At 52.0% G+C, this 18,587-nt stretch overlaps 1 protein-coding gene across 2 annotated transcripts in view; it reads right to left on the reverse strand.

Moving 5' to 3' along the window:
• Nucleotides 1-10,706: 10,706 nt before the first annotated feature.
• Nucleotides 10,707-18,587, reverse strand: part of Nudcd3 (NudC domain containing 3) — a 92,142-nt gene continuing 84,261 nt past the window's right edge. Inside the window, exons 5-6 of one of the 2 annotated variants that reach the window (XM_010624937.3) lie at nt 16,999-17,187; nt 10,707-10,871 (exon numbers count right to left, since the gene is read on the reverse strand). In XM_010624937.3, the coding sequence (XP_010623239.1) occupies nt 10,845-10,871; nt 16,999-17,187 (216 nt within the window). In that variant the 3' untranslated portion in view covers nt 10,707-10,844. Of the gene's footprint in view, nt 12,673-16,998; nt 17,188-18,587 lie in introns of both variants that reach the window. The other variant, XM_010624936.3, reaches the window with a different exon arrangement.

The raw sequence follows: 18,587 nt of genomic DNA on the forward strand, positions 1-18,587 counted from the left end.
TCTTTTTTTTTTTTTTTTTTTTTTTTTTTTTTGTACCAGGGATTCAACCTGGGGCCTTGTGCTTGCAAGGCAGGCAGCAGAACCACAGAGCTAAATCCCCAGCTGGGATCTCATCTTTTTAAAAAGCTTCTGCACTGCAACATAAATCACCAACAGAGTTAAGAGACAACCTACAATGTGGGGGAAAATATTTACCAACTGTTCCTCAGACAAAGGTCTACTGTCTAGAATATATAAAGAATTCAAAAAAATCAGATGCCCCCAAATATAAAGACCCAATTCAAAAATGGGCATCTGAAATGAACAGACATTTCTCAGATAAAGAAGTAAAAGCAGCAAATAAACATATGAAAAAATGTTCAGCAACACTAGTCATTCAGGAGATGCAGATAAAAACAACACTGAGATTCCGCCTTACCCCCAAAAGAATGGCTGCTATCAAGAAATCAACCAATAACAAATATTGGCGGGGTTGTAGGGAGAAAGGAACCATTCTCCATTGTTGGTGGGAGTGCAGACTGGTGCAACCACTGTGGAAATCAATACGGAGATACCCCAAACAACTAGAAGTCCCATTTGACCCAACTATTTCTCTGCTGGGTATCTTTCCAAAAGAATTAAAAGATCATACCATAGCGGTATGTGCGCACCCATGTTTATAGTGGCACAATTTGTAATAGCTAAAACTTGGAAACAGCCCAATTGCCCATCAACAGGAGACTGGATAAAGATGATGTGTGTGTGTGTGTGTTTGTTTTTTATAAAATGGAATACTACTCAGACATAAAGAAAGAGAAACTAGAGACATTTATAGCTAAGTGGATGAATATTGAGGCCATACTCAAGTGAAATTAATAGGACACACATGTATAAATACTGAATAGTTTCTCTGGTGTGAAAAACTAAAAGTGTAAATAAGGATCAAAATGTATAATTGACATTGTGTAATAGGAAGAAAAGTTCTAAAAGAGTAAGGGAAGTGGTAGGAGTAGGGGAAATGGAAAAAAGGAAAAGAAAAAAATGAGAAAAGGAAAACATAGAAACAAAGTCTTTGTAAACAGGGAGGGGTGGGGGGGCTGAAAGGAGGGCTGGGAATGGGGAAAAAATAAGAACCAAGATAAGTCGTGTGAAGGTACAAGACCCCAATGATGAACGTAACTATATTGTACACCTAAAATGTACCAACTTAATTTTTAAAATGACCAAAAAATTAGAACATTGAATCCAACAAGGCATAGACCACATGGGATTTCCTCCAGATACTCAAGGCTGGTTCAATATTTGAAAATCAATTATTGTAACCTGCCACATCAGAAGCTAAAAAAGAAATTCCTATCATCATTGATATGAAGAAAAAAATTAATAAAATTCAACACCCACTCATGATAAAAAGCATAAGGAAAACAAGAGGCAGCAAAACATGTTTCTGCATCTCAAGGGCAGCACCTGCAAGGCCGCAGCTAAGCACGGTGCTGGTGCTGACAGGAGGTGCTGTCCCCTGGACCCCAAAAAAGGAAAGGACTCTCTCATGCTCCTCTTCAACACAGAAAATATATAAAAGGCATCTAGATTGAAAAAGAAGAAGTAAAACTGTTTCCGTTTCAAAGTGAACTGGAGGACTACACATGAAAGGAAATGCAGGGCTGGGGATTTAGCTTAGTGGTTCTGCTGTCTGCATTGCAAGCACTAGGTCCTAAGTTCGATCCCCGGAACCAAACACCAAAAGAAGTTCCTAGAACTACTGAGTTTAGTAAGTCACAGATTGCAAGATCCGCATGCAAAGCCTGTATCACTTCTGTACACTGACAATGAACATGAAGGAACTAAAACTGAAATATATAATTTATGATTGGCTGAAACAATATGAAATCCAACAAAATGGACTGGAAGACTCAACACAGCAAAGAGGTCAATCCTTCTGAAATTTACCTATAGAGTTAATACTTATCAAAAGTTCAGCAAAGGTTTTGTAGACATAGACATTGTTATTCTAAAACTTATACTGAAAGAGAAGCTGGCATGGTAGTGCATCCCTGTGATCCCAGCACTCAGGAGGCTGAGGCAGGAGGATCACTGCAAGTTAGAGACCAGCCTGAATTCATAGTAAGACCCTGTCTCAAAAAACCAAAAAATAAATAAATAAATAAATAAATAAAATTTAAAAAAATAAAATAAAAATTATACAGGAAGAGAAAGACCTTATGATAGCCAAAACAAGTATGAAAGAGAATAAAGTTCATGCTTACATGCTTACAATACAGCCACAGTAACTGAGACTGGTAGGAGTGGAAGAGTAGACACAGACCTGTGGAACATGGGGTGAGGTTGAAAATTATGATGAATGTTTACATTTTTAAAAATTTATTACAGTAGGGGCCAGGGATTTAGCTCAGTGGCACCTCGCCTGTCCTGAAAGTGCAAGGTCCTGAGTTTAGCCCCGACACCCCCCCCAAAATGTATCATAGTAAAGACACATTATCATGAATCTCCCTCAAAATTCTCTCCCTTGCTTACAGCACACTTATCCATCATCCCTGACACTTTCTGCAGCTCCTCTGGAGTCCTTTTCTCGAGGGTCTTTAGTTGTGCTGTTATGGCTGCCCTGATGTCCTGATTAAAAACTTTTCTCATCTCCTTCCCTCCCTCCCGGCCCTGCTCCTTTCAGCTCTTCCCCTCCCCATTTGCAAAAACAATACTCCCACTTTTCTTTCATTTTCCCCTTCCTCTTTCCCGCTCCTCCCTCCCCCTTGGTCTATAGATTTCCTTCCCATTTACAAAAGATCTCATTTCCTATTATCCATCTTTTATTTTATATAGTTTGCCAGCTGTTCCTATCCATTTTTAATGTATTTTGGGTTTCTCATATAAAAGAAATCATGTGATATCTAGGCTTATGTGTCTGACTTATTTCACTTAACACTATGGTCTCAAGGTTCATTCACTTACCTATGAATGCCTCAAGTTTATCCTTCTTTATGGCAGTGTAGTACTCCATTGTGTGTAAACACCATGTTTTCTTTATCCATTCATCTGTTGATGGACATATAGGCCACTTCCAAATTTTAGCTATTATCAATTATGCAGCTATAAACATGGGTATGCATGGATCGCAGAAATATGATGTGTTTAACTCTTTCAGGAAGATACCTAGAAGGAGATTAGCTAGGTCGAATCGAATTTCTATTTTTAGTTTTAGTTTTGGATTGTTGTTGTTGTTGTCACTTTTAGTTTTTTAAGGAATCTCCATACTGATCACAGTGGTTGTACTAGTTTACATTCCCAATAATCTAGAACAGTGCTTTATTCTCTGAAGCTTGGCTAGCATTTGTTATTTGATCTCCTAATGGTGGGCGTTTTGGGGAGAGTAAGATGAAATCTCATGTTGTTCTAATTTGCACTTCTCTAATGTCCAGTGATGTTGAGCCTTTTTTCATGTACATATTGGCCATTTCTACTGCTGAGAAGTGTCTGTTCATTTCAGGTGCCAGTTTTTGATCGGGCCTTTGATTTTAGGGTGTCTAATTTTTTTGAGTTCTTTATATATTCTAGATGTTAGTCCTCTGTCTGAGGAATTGCTGGCAAAATTTTTTCTCCATTCTGTAGGATGTCTCTTCACTCTGTTGGTTGTTTCATGTGCTGTGAAGAAGCATTTTAATTTGATGTGATCCCATTTTTTTAATTCTTGGTACTATTTCTTGGCCCACTGGAGTTCTGTTCAGAAAGTCCTTGCCTACATCTATGTTTTCAAGAGTTTTACCTTTTAAAAAATCTAGCACATCAAGTGTTTCTATTTTAACAGTTAGACCTTTGCATTTGGGAGGCTGAGGCAGGAGAATCACCACAAGTTTGAAGCCAGTCTGGGCTACACAGCGACTTCAAGCTCAGCCTAAACCACATAATGAAACTGTCTCAAAAAAAGGAAACAAAAATGTAGATCTTTGATCCATTGTGATTTTAATTTAGTACAGCCCCTTTGTCAAAAATCAAACAGTGGAAGGAGCCCAAGGTTTTGTCTCTACTTCCTCTTTTCTGTTCCATTGATCCACATCTGCATTTGTACTAAGTCCATGCTGTTTGTAGCACAACAGCTTTGTAATATACCTCCTTTATAATATACCTCTGGGAACATGATGCCTCCTGCTTAGCTCTTGTTTCCAGGATGGCTTTTGCTATTCTGGGTCTCTTCCAGTTCCACATGAATTTTAGAATTGTTTTCTCTGGACCTGTGAGGGATGCTGGTGGCATTCTGATTGGGATTGAAATAAATCTATATATGTTTTAGCAATATAGCCATTTGTGGGGGGGGGTACTGGGGATCAAACTCAGGTCTTTGAGCTTGCGAGGCAGACAGCAGAACTACTGAGCTAAAACCCTGGCCCCAATATAGCCATTGAGACAATACTGGTTCTGCCTACCCAGGAGCATGGGGTATCTTCCCATTTTCTGAGGTCCTCTTCAGGCTCCTTTGTCAGTGATAGTTTTCACTGAAGAGGTCTTTCACTTCCTTGGCTAGGTGAACTTCTAGGCATTAATTTTTCTCGATGCCATTGTGAATGATATTGTTTTCCTAATTTCTCAGTGGGTTCACTACTGGTGTACAGGAACACTATTGATTTGTGTGTGTTGACTTTGTATCATGCTATATTGCTAGATTTGGTTGTTAATTCTAGGAGTCTTTTGGTGGGGTTTTTTGGGATCTTGTAAGTAGAGGATCATATCATCTGCTAATAATGATAATTTGACTTTGTCCTTTCCTATACATATCCCTTGTTTTTTTCTCATGGCTGACTGCTCTAATGTTTTGAGGACTATATTAAACAGCAGTGGTGATAGTGGACATCCTCCTCTAGTCCCTGATTTTAGAGGGAAAGCTTTGTTTTCCCCAGTTGATATGATGTTGGCAGTTATTTTGTCATAAATGGCTTTTATCAGATTCAGATAAGATTTTTTTAAGCCACTTTATTGTGTTGGGCAAAACTGGGAAACTAACTCCCCATGTGGCCTGATGGGTGGCCAGCTCAGCACCAAGTAATCCGCACACCACGGCCTGGTACTCTGCAAGAACAGGAGTGAACTACAACATTCACAACTTGAATGGGCCTCAGGGATACTGTGGGCAATGAAAAAGTCAATCTCGAGGTGGCACAGGAAACCAGGTGTGGTCAAGCACACCTGTAATCCCAGCCCTCGGCTGAGAGGATGAGGCAGGGGGACTGCCTGAAGTTCAAGGCCAAACACTCTGGAGGTGACATTGCATGGCTACACACAGGCTGTGAGGGAAATGGTGGAGCCCTGAGGGTCCCCGGTCCTGGCCTGTGCTGTGGCTGCACAGCCATCAGTGCCGGGAAGGCTGTTTTGCGTTCCCACAGCTTCCTGTGCTTCTGGAATTGGTCAAAATGAGAAGTTAAAATTGAATCACAGAAGCACACCGAGGGTTATAAAAGGCAACCTCAGCAGCCCTCCATGAGCCTCTCCCTGACCACCACACAGGCCCACGGGGACCTCCACACGTCCCCAGACCTGTCTTTGCTCCAGCCCCACCCTGTAGCATCCCCCGACCTCAGGGTTCTTCCTCTGACAGGGGACCTTAGGAATGGGGCCCTCTCGTGGGGCTTCCAGATCCCCTGGCTGGTTGGGCAGCTAGGCTGGCTGGGCTGACCACAGCTTGGCACAGGACACTGTCCTGGCCCTGCAGGGCTGTGGTAGACAATGGAGCCTCAGGGGCTGTGGTACAGTGGCTGCTCTCTGGGGATCCCCTGTGGCTTCTAGGCTTCTCATTTTTAAAGAAGCCAGAAACAGAGCCCTTATGAAATCTCATTTTTTCAATGCCAGCAACACACAGGAAACACAGCGGGCATGTAGTTTTAGTGGGGCAGAGACCGAGTCCTGGAGACAGATGGTGGTGGTGGCTGCACATCCGCGTCCCAGCACATCCACGTCCCAGCACATGACCCAGGCTCTATGGGGCTCATCCTGGGCGCTCGCTTGAGGGCCAGAACCGATGACGGTCCATGCTGAGCCCTATGCAGGACTCCACACAGGACTACAGAAAGCACAGACCCAAGGTCAGGCCCAGCACTGGTCACTCTGCAGGTGAAGAAACTGAGGCACAGGGATGCTAAGCCTCTGTCCAATGTCCTGGGGCGCGGGAGGGACTCCACCTTGTCCAAGGTAGAGGTGACAAAGTCTGGTAAGGTGGGAGAGGGTGCATCATGGAAGAGCTGACCTGCTCCTAGTGTCACAGCCCCTGTGCCTGGTGGCCAACAGGTGCCTCTGTAGTACTTGCAGCTCCCCCACCCAGTCTGCACCTGGCTGAGCACCATGTGGAGCAGAGTCCTTTCGGGTCCCCAGGGTGGCTGAGCACCTGAGCGTGGGCGGCTGTGGTTGGGGCTCTGCAGTGGCAGGGTGCTCTGTCTCCCACTGCCCTGTCCTGCTTGGGCCTAGCTCTTGCCCTACTGGGGCACCCTGAGGTCTACCCTGATAGAGAGTCAAGAGGGGTCTGAGGACCCACTGAGCCAACCACTCCCTGGGCAGGTGGGGTTTGGGTCCCTGAGGCCATGGCATGGCTGTCCATACCCACTTTCTATGTGAGCTGTGACCCATGGAGCTGCTGAAGGTCTGCAATGAGCTGGAGGCTGCAACCTTTACCCCTAGAGGAGGGAGGACCTGGACCCAATCCAAGTCCTCAGTGGCCATACTGGGTAAATAAACTGATGTTCACTGAACAGAATGCCACCTGTGTCCTGGAGGCCAGGAGACAGAAAGGCAGGCACTGGCCAAGGCGGTCATTTATGCAACTGGGAACTGTGTCACACTGAGGCACCACAGAGAGCTGGATTTGTCCTCTGGGGAGTGGAGGCTATGGGGCTCCTGTGTCCCAGCTGCTCTGAGGTCACAGTTGGGATGGTGGGGACAGCAGAGCCGGCTCCCAACTGCTGCCATCTGTCTGGGGCAAGGCTCCTGTGGCAGCAGGCAAGCTGGGTTCAGGAGGGCAGTTGCCCAGCCCCACACTTGGCTCACCCTCTGCTGTAGCATCTTCCCATTCCTGAGTGATTTTTTTCCCAGGGCCCCATGTTTCCACTCTGCATGGAGCCTTGACCATTCCTAGGCTGGTCTCGAGTAGTATCTATGGGAGTGGGGCCACCTTGGATTTCTGAAGGGCACCCTGTGCTTCAAGGATCACTAACCTGTGTCACCCTGGATTTCTTCCCTTTAGAGACAAACGGCTTCTCCAAACTCCCTCAGGCCCAGGCCTTACTGCCACCCACATTTCAGCCCAGGTGAATGGACAGAATGCAGATGGTGATATGAAGAGGCCAAGACTTACGGCATTTTCCCAGGCAAGGGGAGGCCTGGCTCCAGCAAGGGATGCAAGAGCCTGGACCTACCTGTTGTCTCCTTGTATCCCTCACTCCACTCCTCGATGCGAAAGACCCCTTGCCCACCTGTACACAGGGAGATGGCAATTTGAAGCAAATGGGCCCCTCCATCTCCCTAGTGTAAGCTTTGAAAAAAAATCTTTTCCTTTTTTATCAAAATAAACATCCTCCTTTGGTTTGGTCAGCAGCGAGTAAGCTAACCTGAGCATGTGAGCCTCCGTGGCTGGGGACAGGACTGCTGCAGGAACTAGGCCTCAGATGACTGTGACATCCACTGTAACAGCAGCACTTGCCAGCTGCAGGATGGGCTGTGGTGGAGCTGGTGGAGAGCCACTGTCCGAAGGAGCCTTCAGCTGGGGACCATTTTAAAATCAGACCTTGAGTCTTGGACGTTGAACCAATCAACCCCACCACCGTCACCACAGGCCGCGACCCCAACTGCCCTTCCCCCGCAACTTGGAAGGCACATCCAAATCTGACATGCTTGTGTGAGCTGTGTGGCTCCGCAGTGGTCCAGGATGTCTGTGGCCACCTCAGCTTTGTGGTGGTGGTAAAGTAGCACCAGTGTGTGTTGGCATGGTCATAATGAGGGGCTGCAAGATGAGGGGCCCGGAGAGAAAAGCAAAGGTGCTTGGGGGATGCAGCCCCAGGGACACTCACAGGGCAGGGGTTTCTGCCTGCTGCAGGACATGCTTACATCTTGGGGGCAGTGAGCAAGGAACATCGCTGAGGGGCAACTGCTGGGAGGATGTCACTGCGAGTGTGGACGGATGGCCTCAGGCAGTCAGAAGCCACTGTGGTCTCTGGGGGATCATGTGAGAACAGTGTGGGGTGCTGGAACCACACACACACACACACAGACAGGCTGGGGCCCCCTGGAGGGTGCTGGGGAGATAAGGATGATGGGACACAGGTGCCAAGGGGGGGCAGGTGTGAATGGAGCAGATGCAGTACCACCGCTGGCCCGGGGCCTTGGGCACAGCTTGCCCCAAACACTTCCAACCATGGCATTGGGGTCTCATGCAACCCCCTGGATGCCCCTTACCAGTTGGGCTCACCCCTTCCACTCCCACAAGGGTAACCTGGGTTGGCCCCAGGCCCTGGCACATGCTTACAGGTGTCACCCTGGGTAAGAAGGTCCCTTTTTTGCACTGGCAAATGGATGACCCAGCGGTGCTGGCCCCTCCCCACCTGATGCCTGGCTCTATCTGTGGCCTCTTCCTAAGGTTCATGCCACATGAATGTACATCCTGGGACATCAGTTCCCACAGGTGATGGCTCCCCTGGGTCACAAGTGGCCCTGACCCCAGCTCCTTGACACCAAGTGGGAACAGCTTCCTCTCCCTCCTCCCAACCCCATCGCTCTGCACCATGCCCCCGCCGCCAGAGTCCCCATGGAGAGGCAGGTCACACTCTGCAGTGGGGGACCAGGAAGACTTGGGGAGACTGAGGCTCGAGCAGTGCTGCACCTTCTTCCTGGCAGGGGTCACTGTGGCCCCAGGTCCAGGGTGGTGGTTTCAGAGGTGAATGACACTTGAGGGACCCTCCCTCCCTCTCTTGCCTCGGGCCAGGCCTGTGCTGGGGACAAAGTGACTATGAAGGCCTGCAGCCTGTGATGCTCCTTGGGCCGTGCCAGCCCTGCCTCTTACCTTCATCATCATCAGAACTCTAGGAGCAGCTGGTTGTTAAGTCTAAAAGAACAGGACAGGGACACAGCAAGAGGAGCCACAGGGGATGGGACACCAGGCCTGGCCTGGCCAAACTGCCACCCATGTGGGCTTGGGACTGACCAGCACACAAAGCGTAGGACAGGGAAGGGGGAGGCAGTAGGCTGGCCAGGTCATGCCTGGTCCAGGCCCTTCTGGGCCCACCCAGCCTGAAGCCAGACACCTGAGGGTGCCCCCAGGCCAGCGGCCACACCTTGCACCCCCAGAGCACCTGCCATCTCTGCCATAGTCCAGCAGTATGCTGCCACAGTGAACTTGGCAGACCAACCAGGGCTGTGCCTCAGTGTCCACATTCTGCCACCCACCTCCTTGGCCACCCCAGCAAAACACACTTGGGAAACCATTTCCAAGGGCAAGGTGGCCGAGTGGCCCGACCCAGTGGCCCTCCAATGAGTGACAGGCTCTGGTCTTCTCACCTTGCCCAAGCAGCTGTGGTGGCCACTTCTCCCCACCCGAGGCCCTATGTACAGTGGGGAACTTGGCTGGAAACCTCAGGAAGCTCTGTGACATTGGGGTTCTCTCCTCCTTCTAAAGCAAGTCTGTCTTAAGTAAAACCAAGAAAGTCAGATAAAACACACAAAGCCACATAGGTGCAGGCTGACTAATGAGTTCAACCTAAAGACAGAATATTCATTTTCTCCTGGCCCAAGAGCCCAAATGTTCCTTCCCAGGGCTGGCAGAGCACTTCGGTTCATGTCCCTGGGGGCTTCCTCATGTCCAGGGGGAGGCTCCGGGAAGCAGGCAGCCTGCACACCCACTGCCGACTTCAGCCAGCCATGGACATCAGCCTCAGCTGGCCACCAAAGTCCCATGTCTGAGGGACACCACTCTGCAGCAGCTCCAGCGGGGTCTCCAGCCTCCAGTCAGAGCTTACTGAGGGCTGGCCAGGCGAGTGCTGACAGTCCAGCTCCACACTTTCTATTCACTTTAGAAGTGAGCCATCCGTCCCTGGCTGAGCCAGCTGCCAGCTGGCCTGCTGGAGGAGCAGATTTGAGGTGGGGTGGGGGTTTGTTCCCCAGGCACAGTGTTCTGGCCAATGCGTTCCCAGTGCAGCAGCTGATGCCTCCTGGGCACATTTCTGTACCACACACTGGGCTGTTAGTCCTCTTGCACCATGGCCACTGCCACCGCCCTCCCTTCTGAGCAGCAAATCCTCCCTAGGGAGGGTCTTCTTCATCACCGAGACCCTCACCCCAGGCATTGCCCCCGAGAGCAGGCTCAGGAGAGACAGACACCTTGGATGGGGGCAGCACAGACAAGGACACCTGAGGTCTGGCGGGTTCCAGTCAGGTGGAAACCCCATGCACCTACACCAAGGGGCTGTCCAGAGTTCTGTGCTGTCCCTGAGCCTTCAGGAACAACATCACTCCAGAACCTATGTGGTGAACTCAGATCTATAGCTCTGCTCTCGCCCACCGAAAAAACTCAAAGGATTTCTGAGAGCTGTTGAGATTCTGCCAGGGCTGGTGGAAAACAGCCCCTGAGAACCCCCACAATGCTGCTGGCTGTGCATAGGGCCAGAGACCTCACAGTTCAGAACCTCAGTGACGACTGCTCAAGGGCAGAGCTGCCCTAACAGCAAATGTCACACACAGACTCATGATGCTTAAATACAGGTTTATTGCAAACTAACACCAAGGAACTGGAGCAGCTTTGCAGGCTGGACACCCCACTCTCCGGGGCCCCTGGACAAGGGGGACGAGTCACCCCGCTTTCCTCGGACCTCAGCTGGTGGGACTTAGTGGCCAAACTGCAGCTGTCGTGTCTAAAAAGAGAAAACAGGCCATGCGCCAGCTATGGAGACACTGGTCTGGCCCAGAGTGGCACCCTGGGCAGCGACCTATCCACCAGGCACTGGGGATAAGCCACGCCAGAAGGGGACATGGAAGAACCAGATGGGGGTGGCTGCTCCTGCCACGCGGCCACAACTCTGCATTGCTCTTCCTGGACAGGGGCTTGAACTTGCTGAAGCAGGGCAGAAACAGGGAAAATCCACATGGAGAATAAAACCAGGAGAGAGGAAGACACACTGCCAGGGAAGGAACAACTCCAAGCCTGCCCAGTGAGGCACACGGTCCCCACACTCCATATCCTTGGGAAGACAGCCACAGGCAGGGACGGGCAACCAGGGGACCAGAGAGGACAGCAGACACACACACTCCGGGGGCAGCACTATGCAAATCTCAGGCTCCTGGTGGGAACTTCAGGAAAAATGATCACGGCTTCCTCAGGGCCCCTGGGAGGTGACAATTCTGCTCCCCGGCATCAGCTCCATGGCAAACATGAGATGACAGGGCTCTAACGGCTGTTCCCCCCTTGAACCACAGAATACCTCCCGGTTCACACCTCTCACAGGGTTGTCCAGTTCTGGCTCTGCAGCAGAAAGTGACCGTCCCTGGAGGGACATCCCAGCATTGCACGCCCAGAGACAGCACCCCCCGCCAGCGAGGAGGCCAAGCCTTGCTTCTAGTGGGCTGCAGGTGGCACAGGCATGGAGACCTATGGTGTGACCTGTCTGTGTACCAAGGCTGAGAGCCAGGTGAAGGGCAGCACTGGGTAGGGATGACACAAGCTCCTGGCTCCTGCCCCTCAGCCCGGTCTGCACAATCTGGCTGGAATGGCCAGCAGCTATGGCTCAAGGTGTGGACATGAGGCTGCTGGGGTAGTGCCCAGTCCCTGGGGATAATGGGACAGTCTGTGGACTTTACGGACTACTGTCTGGTGCCACCACAGACTCCCCTCCTCCTGTGGCTGAGGTCCAGGCTATGAGCTTGCTGCAGTCTCCTGAGGGTGCCTGACTCTGTTCCTAGCCTCTGGAAAGTCCGGCAGTATGCCATACAGTGGGGCGTAGGCCCAGTCACTTCCACAAGAGCCTGGAAGGCAGCCGCAGAGTGCAAACAGGATCCGCTGTGCCTGGGCCCACAGCTAGAACAGAGTCCCCAACACCAATGATGTGCAGGCAGCGGCCCCAGCAGACTCACGAAGAGCAAGGCGCATGTGCGAACACCCCACAGGGTGAGGGGTTCCTGCAGAAGCCCAGAGGCACCCCACAGTGCACCCCAGTTGCCCTCATGCAAGCACTAAGCTCCACACTTCAACATGGCCTTGCTGAGGGGACAGAACTCCTCACCCAGCCATAAGAACAGCAAGCAGAGGACATCAAAACAACAGTGAATGGGTGAGGTGGGTGGCCGGGGCTGTTTCTGTGGAGTGCTCCCAGTTCTTGGGCAAATGTCCCTCCTATGTGTCAAACACCTTCCATCAGCTTTGACCACCGTGGCTGGCAGCACTGTCCCCGCACCTTCTCCCAAAGGTCTGGAGGTGTGAGGTCAGGGAGGAAGGCCTGACTGCCCCTGAGAAAGGGCAGCTACAGTGATGGAGACGAGCGTGTCCCTGGCACGCAGAAAGCCGAGGTGGACGGCCGTGGACAAGGGCCATCCTTTTCCTTCCAGTCACTAAAACTGCACAGCCCCTGGGGAGATGTTGAACATGGCCGGGTCGAATCGCTGGCCTCGGAAGGGAGAGCCTTCAGCATCCCACCCCTTCTTCAGCATCTCATGAACTTTCTACGAACAGAAAACAGAGAGGTTAAAGATGGCCAGCACCACGCTTTCTCCCCAGCAGGCCAACAGCAGCCGTGCTAGAGGCACTCGCATGGAGACTGCCAACTCATCTGCAGGACTGTGCCCCATAGCCACAGCTCCTAGGCTCTGTCTCTGGACTCCATGAGAAGGGTCCCTGCCCACCCAGGGATGCAACTGAGGTACGCAGGAGGTTCCCATGGTCGATCAGACAATCCAGGGTTGACAGTGTGACACAGCAACCTGGGGACATGGTCAGGGCTGGGGACTGAGCTCCACTCTGAAACTGAAGCCTCACTGCATGGCCAGGCTGGGGACACAGAGAGCCCTGCCCGAGGGATGTGTCTGCACCTCTGCTGGCAGGTATGTGCCCTCCTGGCCTGGCATGTGCCACCCACCCACGGCATGGCACACACACATGGGCTGGAACAGCCACTCCTTTCTTTTCACTGGCCATGGAGTCCAAGGTTCCTGCTGCAGAAAGCCCAGCAGGTAGGCAGTTGTGACTCTTCTCAGGGAAGACAAGTGCAGATTTGAGCAGTGGGGAAGCTCCCAGTGTCTGCGCAAACCTCTGGGTCCTCAGTTCATTTATTTTATTTATTGTAGTTTTCCTACTTTTTTTGGTACCAGGGATTGAACTCCGGACCTTGTGCTTGTGAGGCAGGTGATGGAACCACTGAGCTAAATCCCCAGCCCTATTTTATTTTATTTATTTATAGTTATTTATTTATTTATTTTGGTGCCGGGGATTGAACTCAGGTCCTTGCACTTGCAAGGCAGGCCACCAAACTGCTGAGCTAAATCCCTGGCCCCAGCCATATTTTATTTATTGTAGATAAAATACCAGTTTCCTGACAAGGGGCTTCCTTTTTTCTGTGCCCTGCCTGCTCCGTATTGGGATTGAACCAAAGGCCTCTACACTGAGCTACATACCCAGCCCTTTTTTATTCAGAGTGATCTATTCTTCCCAACTTCTTAAGGGTAACTCAGACCAGAGATAGGAATGACCTTCTTCAGAAGGCTCTGCAGTGGGGCCTGAGAGAGTGGCACACATGTGTGACTGGGATGAGGGAGGGGACAGGAAACTCCTGTGTGACCCTGAAGGCCAGGCTTCCATCTCTGTCCATAGAGAACATGAGGCTAGACAGTCTCAACCAAACCCAAGAATGCACCAAGCCCACATCCCAGGCAGGAAACCCTGGCACCTCTTGAGACCAGGGACAGTTGGGAAGCCCCGCAGGGGATGCTGGGCGTGCAGTTATCATTCTAGATCTACCAATGGAGATCTGTGCCAGGACCTGAGCGAAGGTAGAAAGCAGGCTTCCTGGGTGTCACCAGCTCTCCTGGTAATGCTGGCACCTGCCTGTTAGGGTGGTCCCACCAGGCTGGAGAGAAGAGGTCAGGGAGATACATCCCACTGCACACTGACAATGGGCCTGTGACTTCACACTCCCTTCCTTGGGGGAAGCCTACGCAGTGAAATTAAACTAGGGGCAAGATGAAGAGTATTAAATCAATCAGCCAATTCTGCAAAGAGGTGACCTCACAGTGACACCGAAGACTTTAAAACAACACACGAAGTGTTATCACTTCAAAGTTAAAATGCTTCAGAACACACAGCATCTGCGGCATTAGAAGCACAATTTGAAATCCTGGCAAATTTAGAAAACTCTTGAGTTCACACCATAAATGGGCATCAACGCCAGGCATGCTGGTGACTGTGACTATGCCAACGTGTGCGGCAGACGGAGGCTGCGAGAACCCTCCCCACCTCCAGCCTCTCCCCGGCGAAGCCCATGCTCCTCAGTGAAGCGATCTAGGCCTTAGAGAACTCTTGGGAGGGTCCCTCTGCTTCCCTGTGACGTGTCTCCAATGACAAGGGAAATATGGTCAAACTGCTTCCTGGGGCCACATGAGGGCACGAACCTACCTTTCTAAGCATGTCTCTTCATTCAATACAAAAAGAAATTCATTTGACTTGACACCCCTGGGTGGTCAGGGTCCTATGCCATGCCAAGCCCAAAGTGAAGCTGAGTACTTGGCACAGGGATGTATCACAGCCCCACCACCTGGGCGCATTACTGTCCATGGTGCTCTCTGGCTGTCCAGGAGCAGGTCCGTGAGGGGTCATTCTGGGTCCCACCAATACCCTGAAGCCCTGGACTCTTGCATGTCACTGAACACTCCCCAGGGCACCTTGCTCAGGGCAGGGACACACATAGTGCCTTGCTACCTGGCCTGGGAAGTTGACAGCAGAACTGATTTAGACACAAAGCGGTCTTTCTAGACCATAGCACCTGAAGACTCTTCTTTTGATTCTTAGGCTGCTGCCCACTCCCTGGGTTCCCAGCACAGGGCCACAAGCACCTTATGCACCAGGCCTGGGCGAGCCCTCTATGGCTCCACTCTTGGTCTCTGCTGTGGCCCAGGCCATGAGGGCCCACCACACTGTCCTCATAGCAAGTCCAGCAGGACACAGTGGCTGCACAGGCTGTGGTGCCACCATCCCCTACGCCTTTAGCCGTTCCCATCCTAGGCTATCAGTGAGGGTCTTGGTGTGAGCTGGAGGCCAGAAGTTCGCAGGAGCTGCCCACTCTGCTGCAATAAGCAGAATGCTCCCAGGCCTGGGCAGTGGGCTGAGCAGTAGCTGTCAGCACATGGAGCCTCCAGGCTCCAGAGTCAAGACGCAGAGCAGCTGCACAGAGGGCTGAGCTGCTCTTCAGAGCAGGTAGCCGTGAAGTGGCTGGATGTGAGGGCCAACCCAGGTCTGTCCTCCCTGCAGATGCAGCACAGGGTCTGGCTATCAGCTGTCAATAAGGTGACACTGGACAGCCAGAGGGCGCCAGCACAGAATGCAAAGGAGAGGGAGGAGTGTGGGGAAGGGCAAGGAGGAGGAGGGGAAGAGGAAATGGGAAGCAATGTCCCCTGGGCTCTCCTGGTTCTGATTTGCATGTCCTGAAAGAGATGTGACCTTGGGGAGCTCTAGAGCTGCAGCACATTCTGGCTCCTCCCAATGTCTCACAGCTGAAGTCCAAGAAGGCCTCACCGAGGTATGACCAACTCACACAGTTCATGCCACAGCGATACTTCTCATATTTAGTTTCTCTGTGGCAGAGGACTTGAAGCTGGCATCTAGGGAAGGTATGAGGAGCCACCAGCCCTCAGTCCCACTGTCCTGTAGCACAAAGATCTGCTTGCTTCTAAGGGATGCTTGGCAGGATCTCCTTCTAACCCGCCAGCACAACAAGCACCTTCGTTCATGTCCCAAGTCCAAACAGCCACAGGCCCAGAGGTTGCTTCCTGTGGACACAGGTTGACTTCTGATGGGGCCCACTCCCCAGATCAAGGTTCACAGATCGGACACTGTGTAATGGGACTGAATGCCACCAGTCTGTCTACACCACTTCGGGTGAGTGCTGAGCCCCTCAATATCACCCTAGAGTCCTAAAACCTCCAGGCCAATGAATCCCATGACATGTCCTTTAACGTCACTGTGTCCTGGGTGAAAGGGCCCAAGACAAAAGGAATGTTCTCTCCCCGGCTGGGACAGGCAGGGCCAAGAGAGCAGAGAAGACTGGGATGAGACCCAGGGTCAAGTCCCACCCCTGCTACCTAGACCCCTGGTTGATCCTGAATAATTCTGAGGCCTTGAAACTCAGTTGCTACTGGCAAGACAGCTTATCTCCCCAGGGCGCTGTGCAGAGCCCTCAGGGGCAAGGGACCTGGCTCTGAAGACAGGGCATGGCATCTAATGCAGCCACAGAGCATACAGTCCCAAAGGCAAGGGTGGGATAAGCACACAAAGCACAGACTCACAGAGACCAGTGCCAAATGTGCAGGCCACTCACATGAATGGCCTTCCAGAGACCAGTTTGTGCCCTGAAGCTGACCCCTCCCTGCCAACCTGCACTATGCTGTATCTGTGTGCACCAGAAGGGGAGATAACCCAAAGGAAAGCAGCCCTTCCTTCCCCATGCAGCCACTCAGAGGGTTATTAAAACAAGAACATATTTATCTCATCAATCACTCTCTTTGCCGTAGGCAGACTGTCCCTGCACCATGGGGAGGCAGTGCCCCTCGGCTCTGAGAGGGACCTAACTTGGCCCTGTGGCCTCTCTCATGCACCCTTCTAGGCCCTGCCACCTGGGCTCATGGGTAGAACACCACACCTGTCCTCAGGTGGGGACCAGGTGACAGGGTGCAGGATGGCCTGCACTGCGGTGGGCCAAGTTGGGGGTGACCCATCAGCCCTGACCCCAGTGTCCCCGCTCCCAGCCTGTCACCAGCACAGGGAGGGTGTGGTGGCCATACCAGCTCGTGGCTCTGTGGCTTGCCCTGCAGCTTCTGGTGGTAGTCGAAGGTGAGCCTGTCCAGGACAGCCTGCTCTTCCTCATCCACGGTGGCCATGGAACGCTCCTTGTTGATCTTGTCGATGTCGATAGGCTCCTCACCCTCCAGGATAGCATTCCACCAGTACTCACCCACTTTGCTCAGGTTCACCTGGGACACAAAGCCGGGGCAGGTGTGAGGGGAGGCAGGGCCGTGGCCAGCAAGCCTGCACCCACTCCGGAACTGGCCTTCCTTGGGGGGACAGAGCCCGCCGAGGGAGGTGGCTGCAGGGAAGATGTTATCAGACATAGGCATGAGGGAAGATAATTAGGGAACCCACATCCTGCTGGCACCCAAGACCTTCTTCCCAGGCCCTCGATCCTCAGTCAGGACAATATGCACTCACTTTCCAAGAGACGCCCTAGCCCGCAGGACTTGGTCCTGGGCCATGGAGAGCCTCTCTGGGTCCACTGTGCCTGTCATGCCTATGCCACCAACTCTTGCCAACTACTTTTGTGGCTTCTGGGGCCACCACCCAGGCTCCTGATCTCTTAGAGAGCTGAGACCTACATGGAGAGACGAGGCTCCCAGGGACCCCTCACCACCCAATGGGGTCGGAACCCATCCCCACTCCCTCCCTGCAGCCAGCTCAACTGCCTGGGGGTCCTCCTGGCCAGTCCTTCAGGCCCTCAGCTCAGGGCAGAGGCCCACTAGGTCTAGCCCGTACACCCTCCTGATGCACCATGGCCAGGGCAGCAGCAGCCAGGAAATCCATGTGCAGCCCTCGGTGCTGGGTCTGCAGGCCTTAACTCAGGGCCACATAACACTACTGAGAAGGGGCATCTCGTGACTCTCGATCTGTCCTGTCACTGTGGTCAGGAGCCATGGGGACACACTGGGCTGCATCACTCACAGTCAGAGGTTGGGCTCACTGCACTACTCTTGTGTTGGCAGCCACATGACCCAGTAACGAAACAAAGCCCTTAGTCCTCACAGAAGGAGAAACAGCAGCCAGGGCTGCTGAGCAAGGGCTCCCACATGAACTGCCACCAGTTTCCCCCAGAGGCCAAAGTGGCCAAGCCACACTCCAGATAATTGTGACACCTGGGCCAGGAGTGGCCCACAGAGGGGGCGTCTGTGAGGGCATGGATGCTTTGTGCTGCAGCCCTCTACCCACTGACCCATGGGCCTGTGCAACCCAGGCCAACACACACCACAGCCCTGGGTACGACTGAGAATCAGGCAGTGGTGCAGTGGAGGTGGTTTCCATAACCTGGACAACTATATGGAAACTCGCCACCATAGCATGGGGTGAGCACCTCAAAACTCCCCTTCTTCGGGCTCCTGGGACTGCGAGGGGACAACACCCCAGCTCCAGCAACAAACCCAGACTGTGGTCCATCAGTGTCTGGCTGCACTCTGCATGAGGGGACCTAATCCAGCCCCCAGAGAACCCAGGGCTGATGGGATGAAACCTCCCAAGGGGGAACCACAGCGCATGTTACTTCCCTACCCAGGAGAGAGTTGAGGTGCTCAGAGGGCTGCGAATCACTGGGAAGAAGAGACTCTTG

The sequence above is a fragment of the Fukomys damarensis genome, unplaced genomic scaffold (genome assembly GCF_012274545.1).
Source record: "Fukomys damarensis isolate Sample0158 unplaced genomic scaffold, DMR_v1.0_HiC HiC_scaffold_17, whole genome shotgun sequence".
Classification (NCBI taxonomy): Eukaryota; Metazoa; Chordata; class Mammalia; order Rodentia; family Bathyergidae; genus Fukomys; species Fukomys damarensis.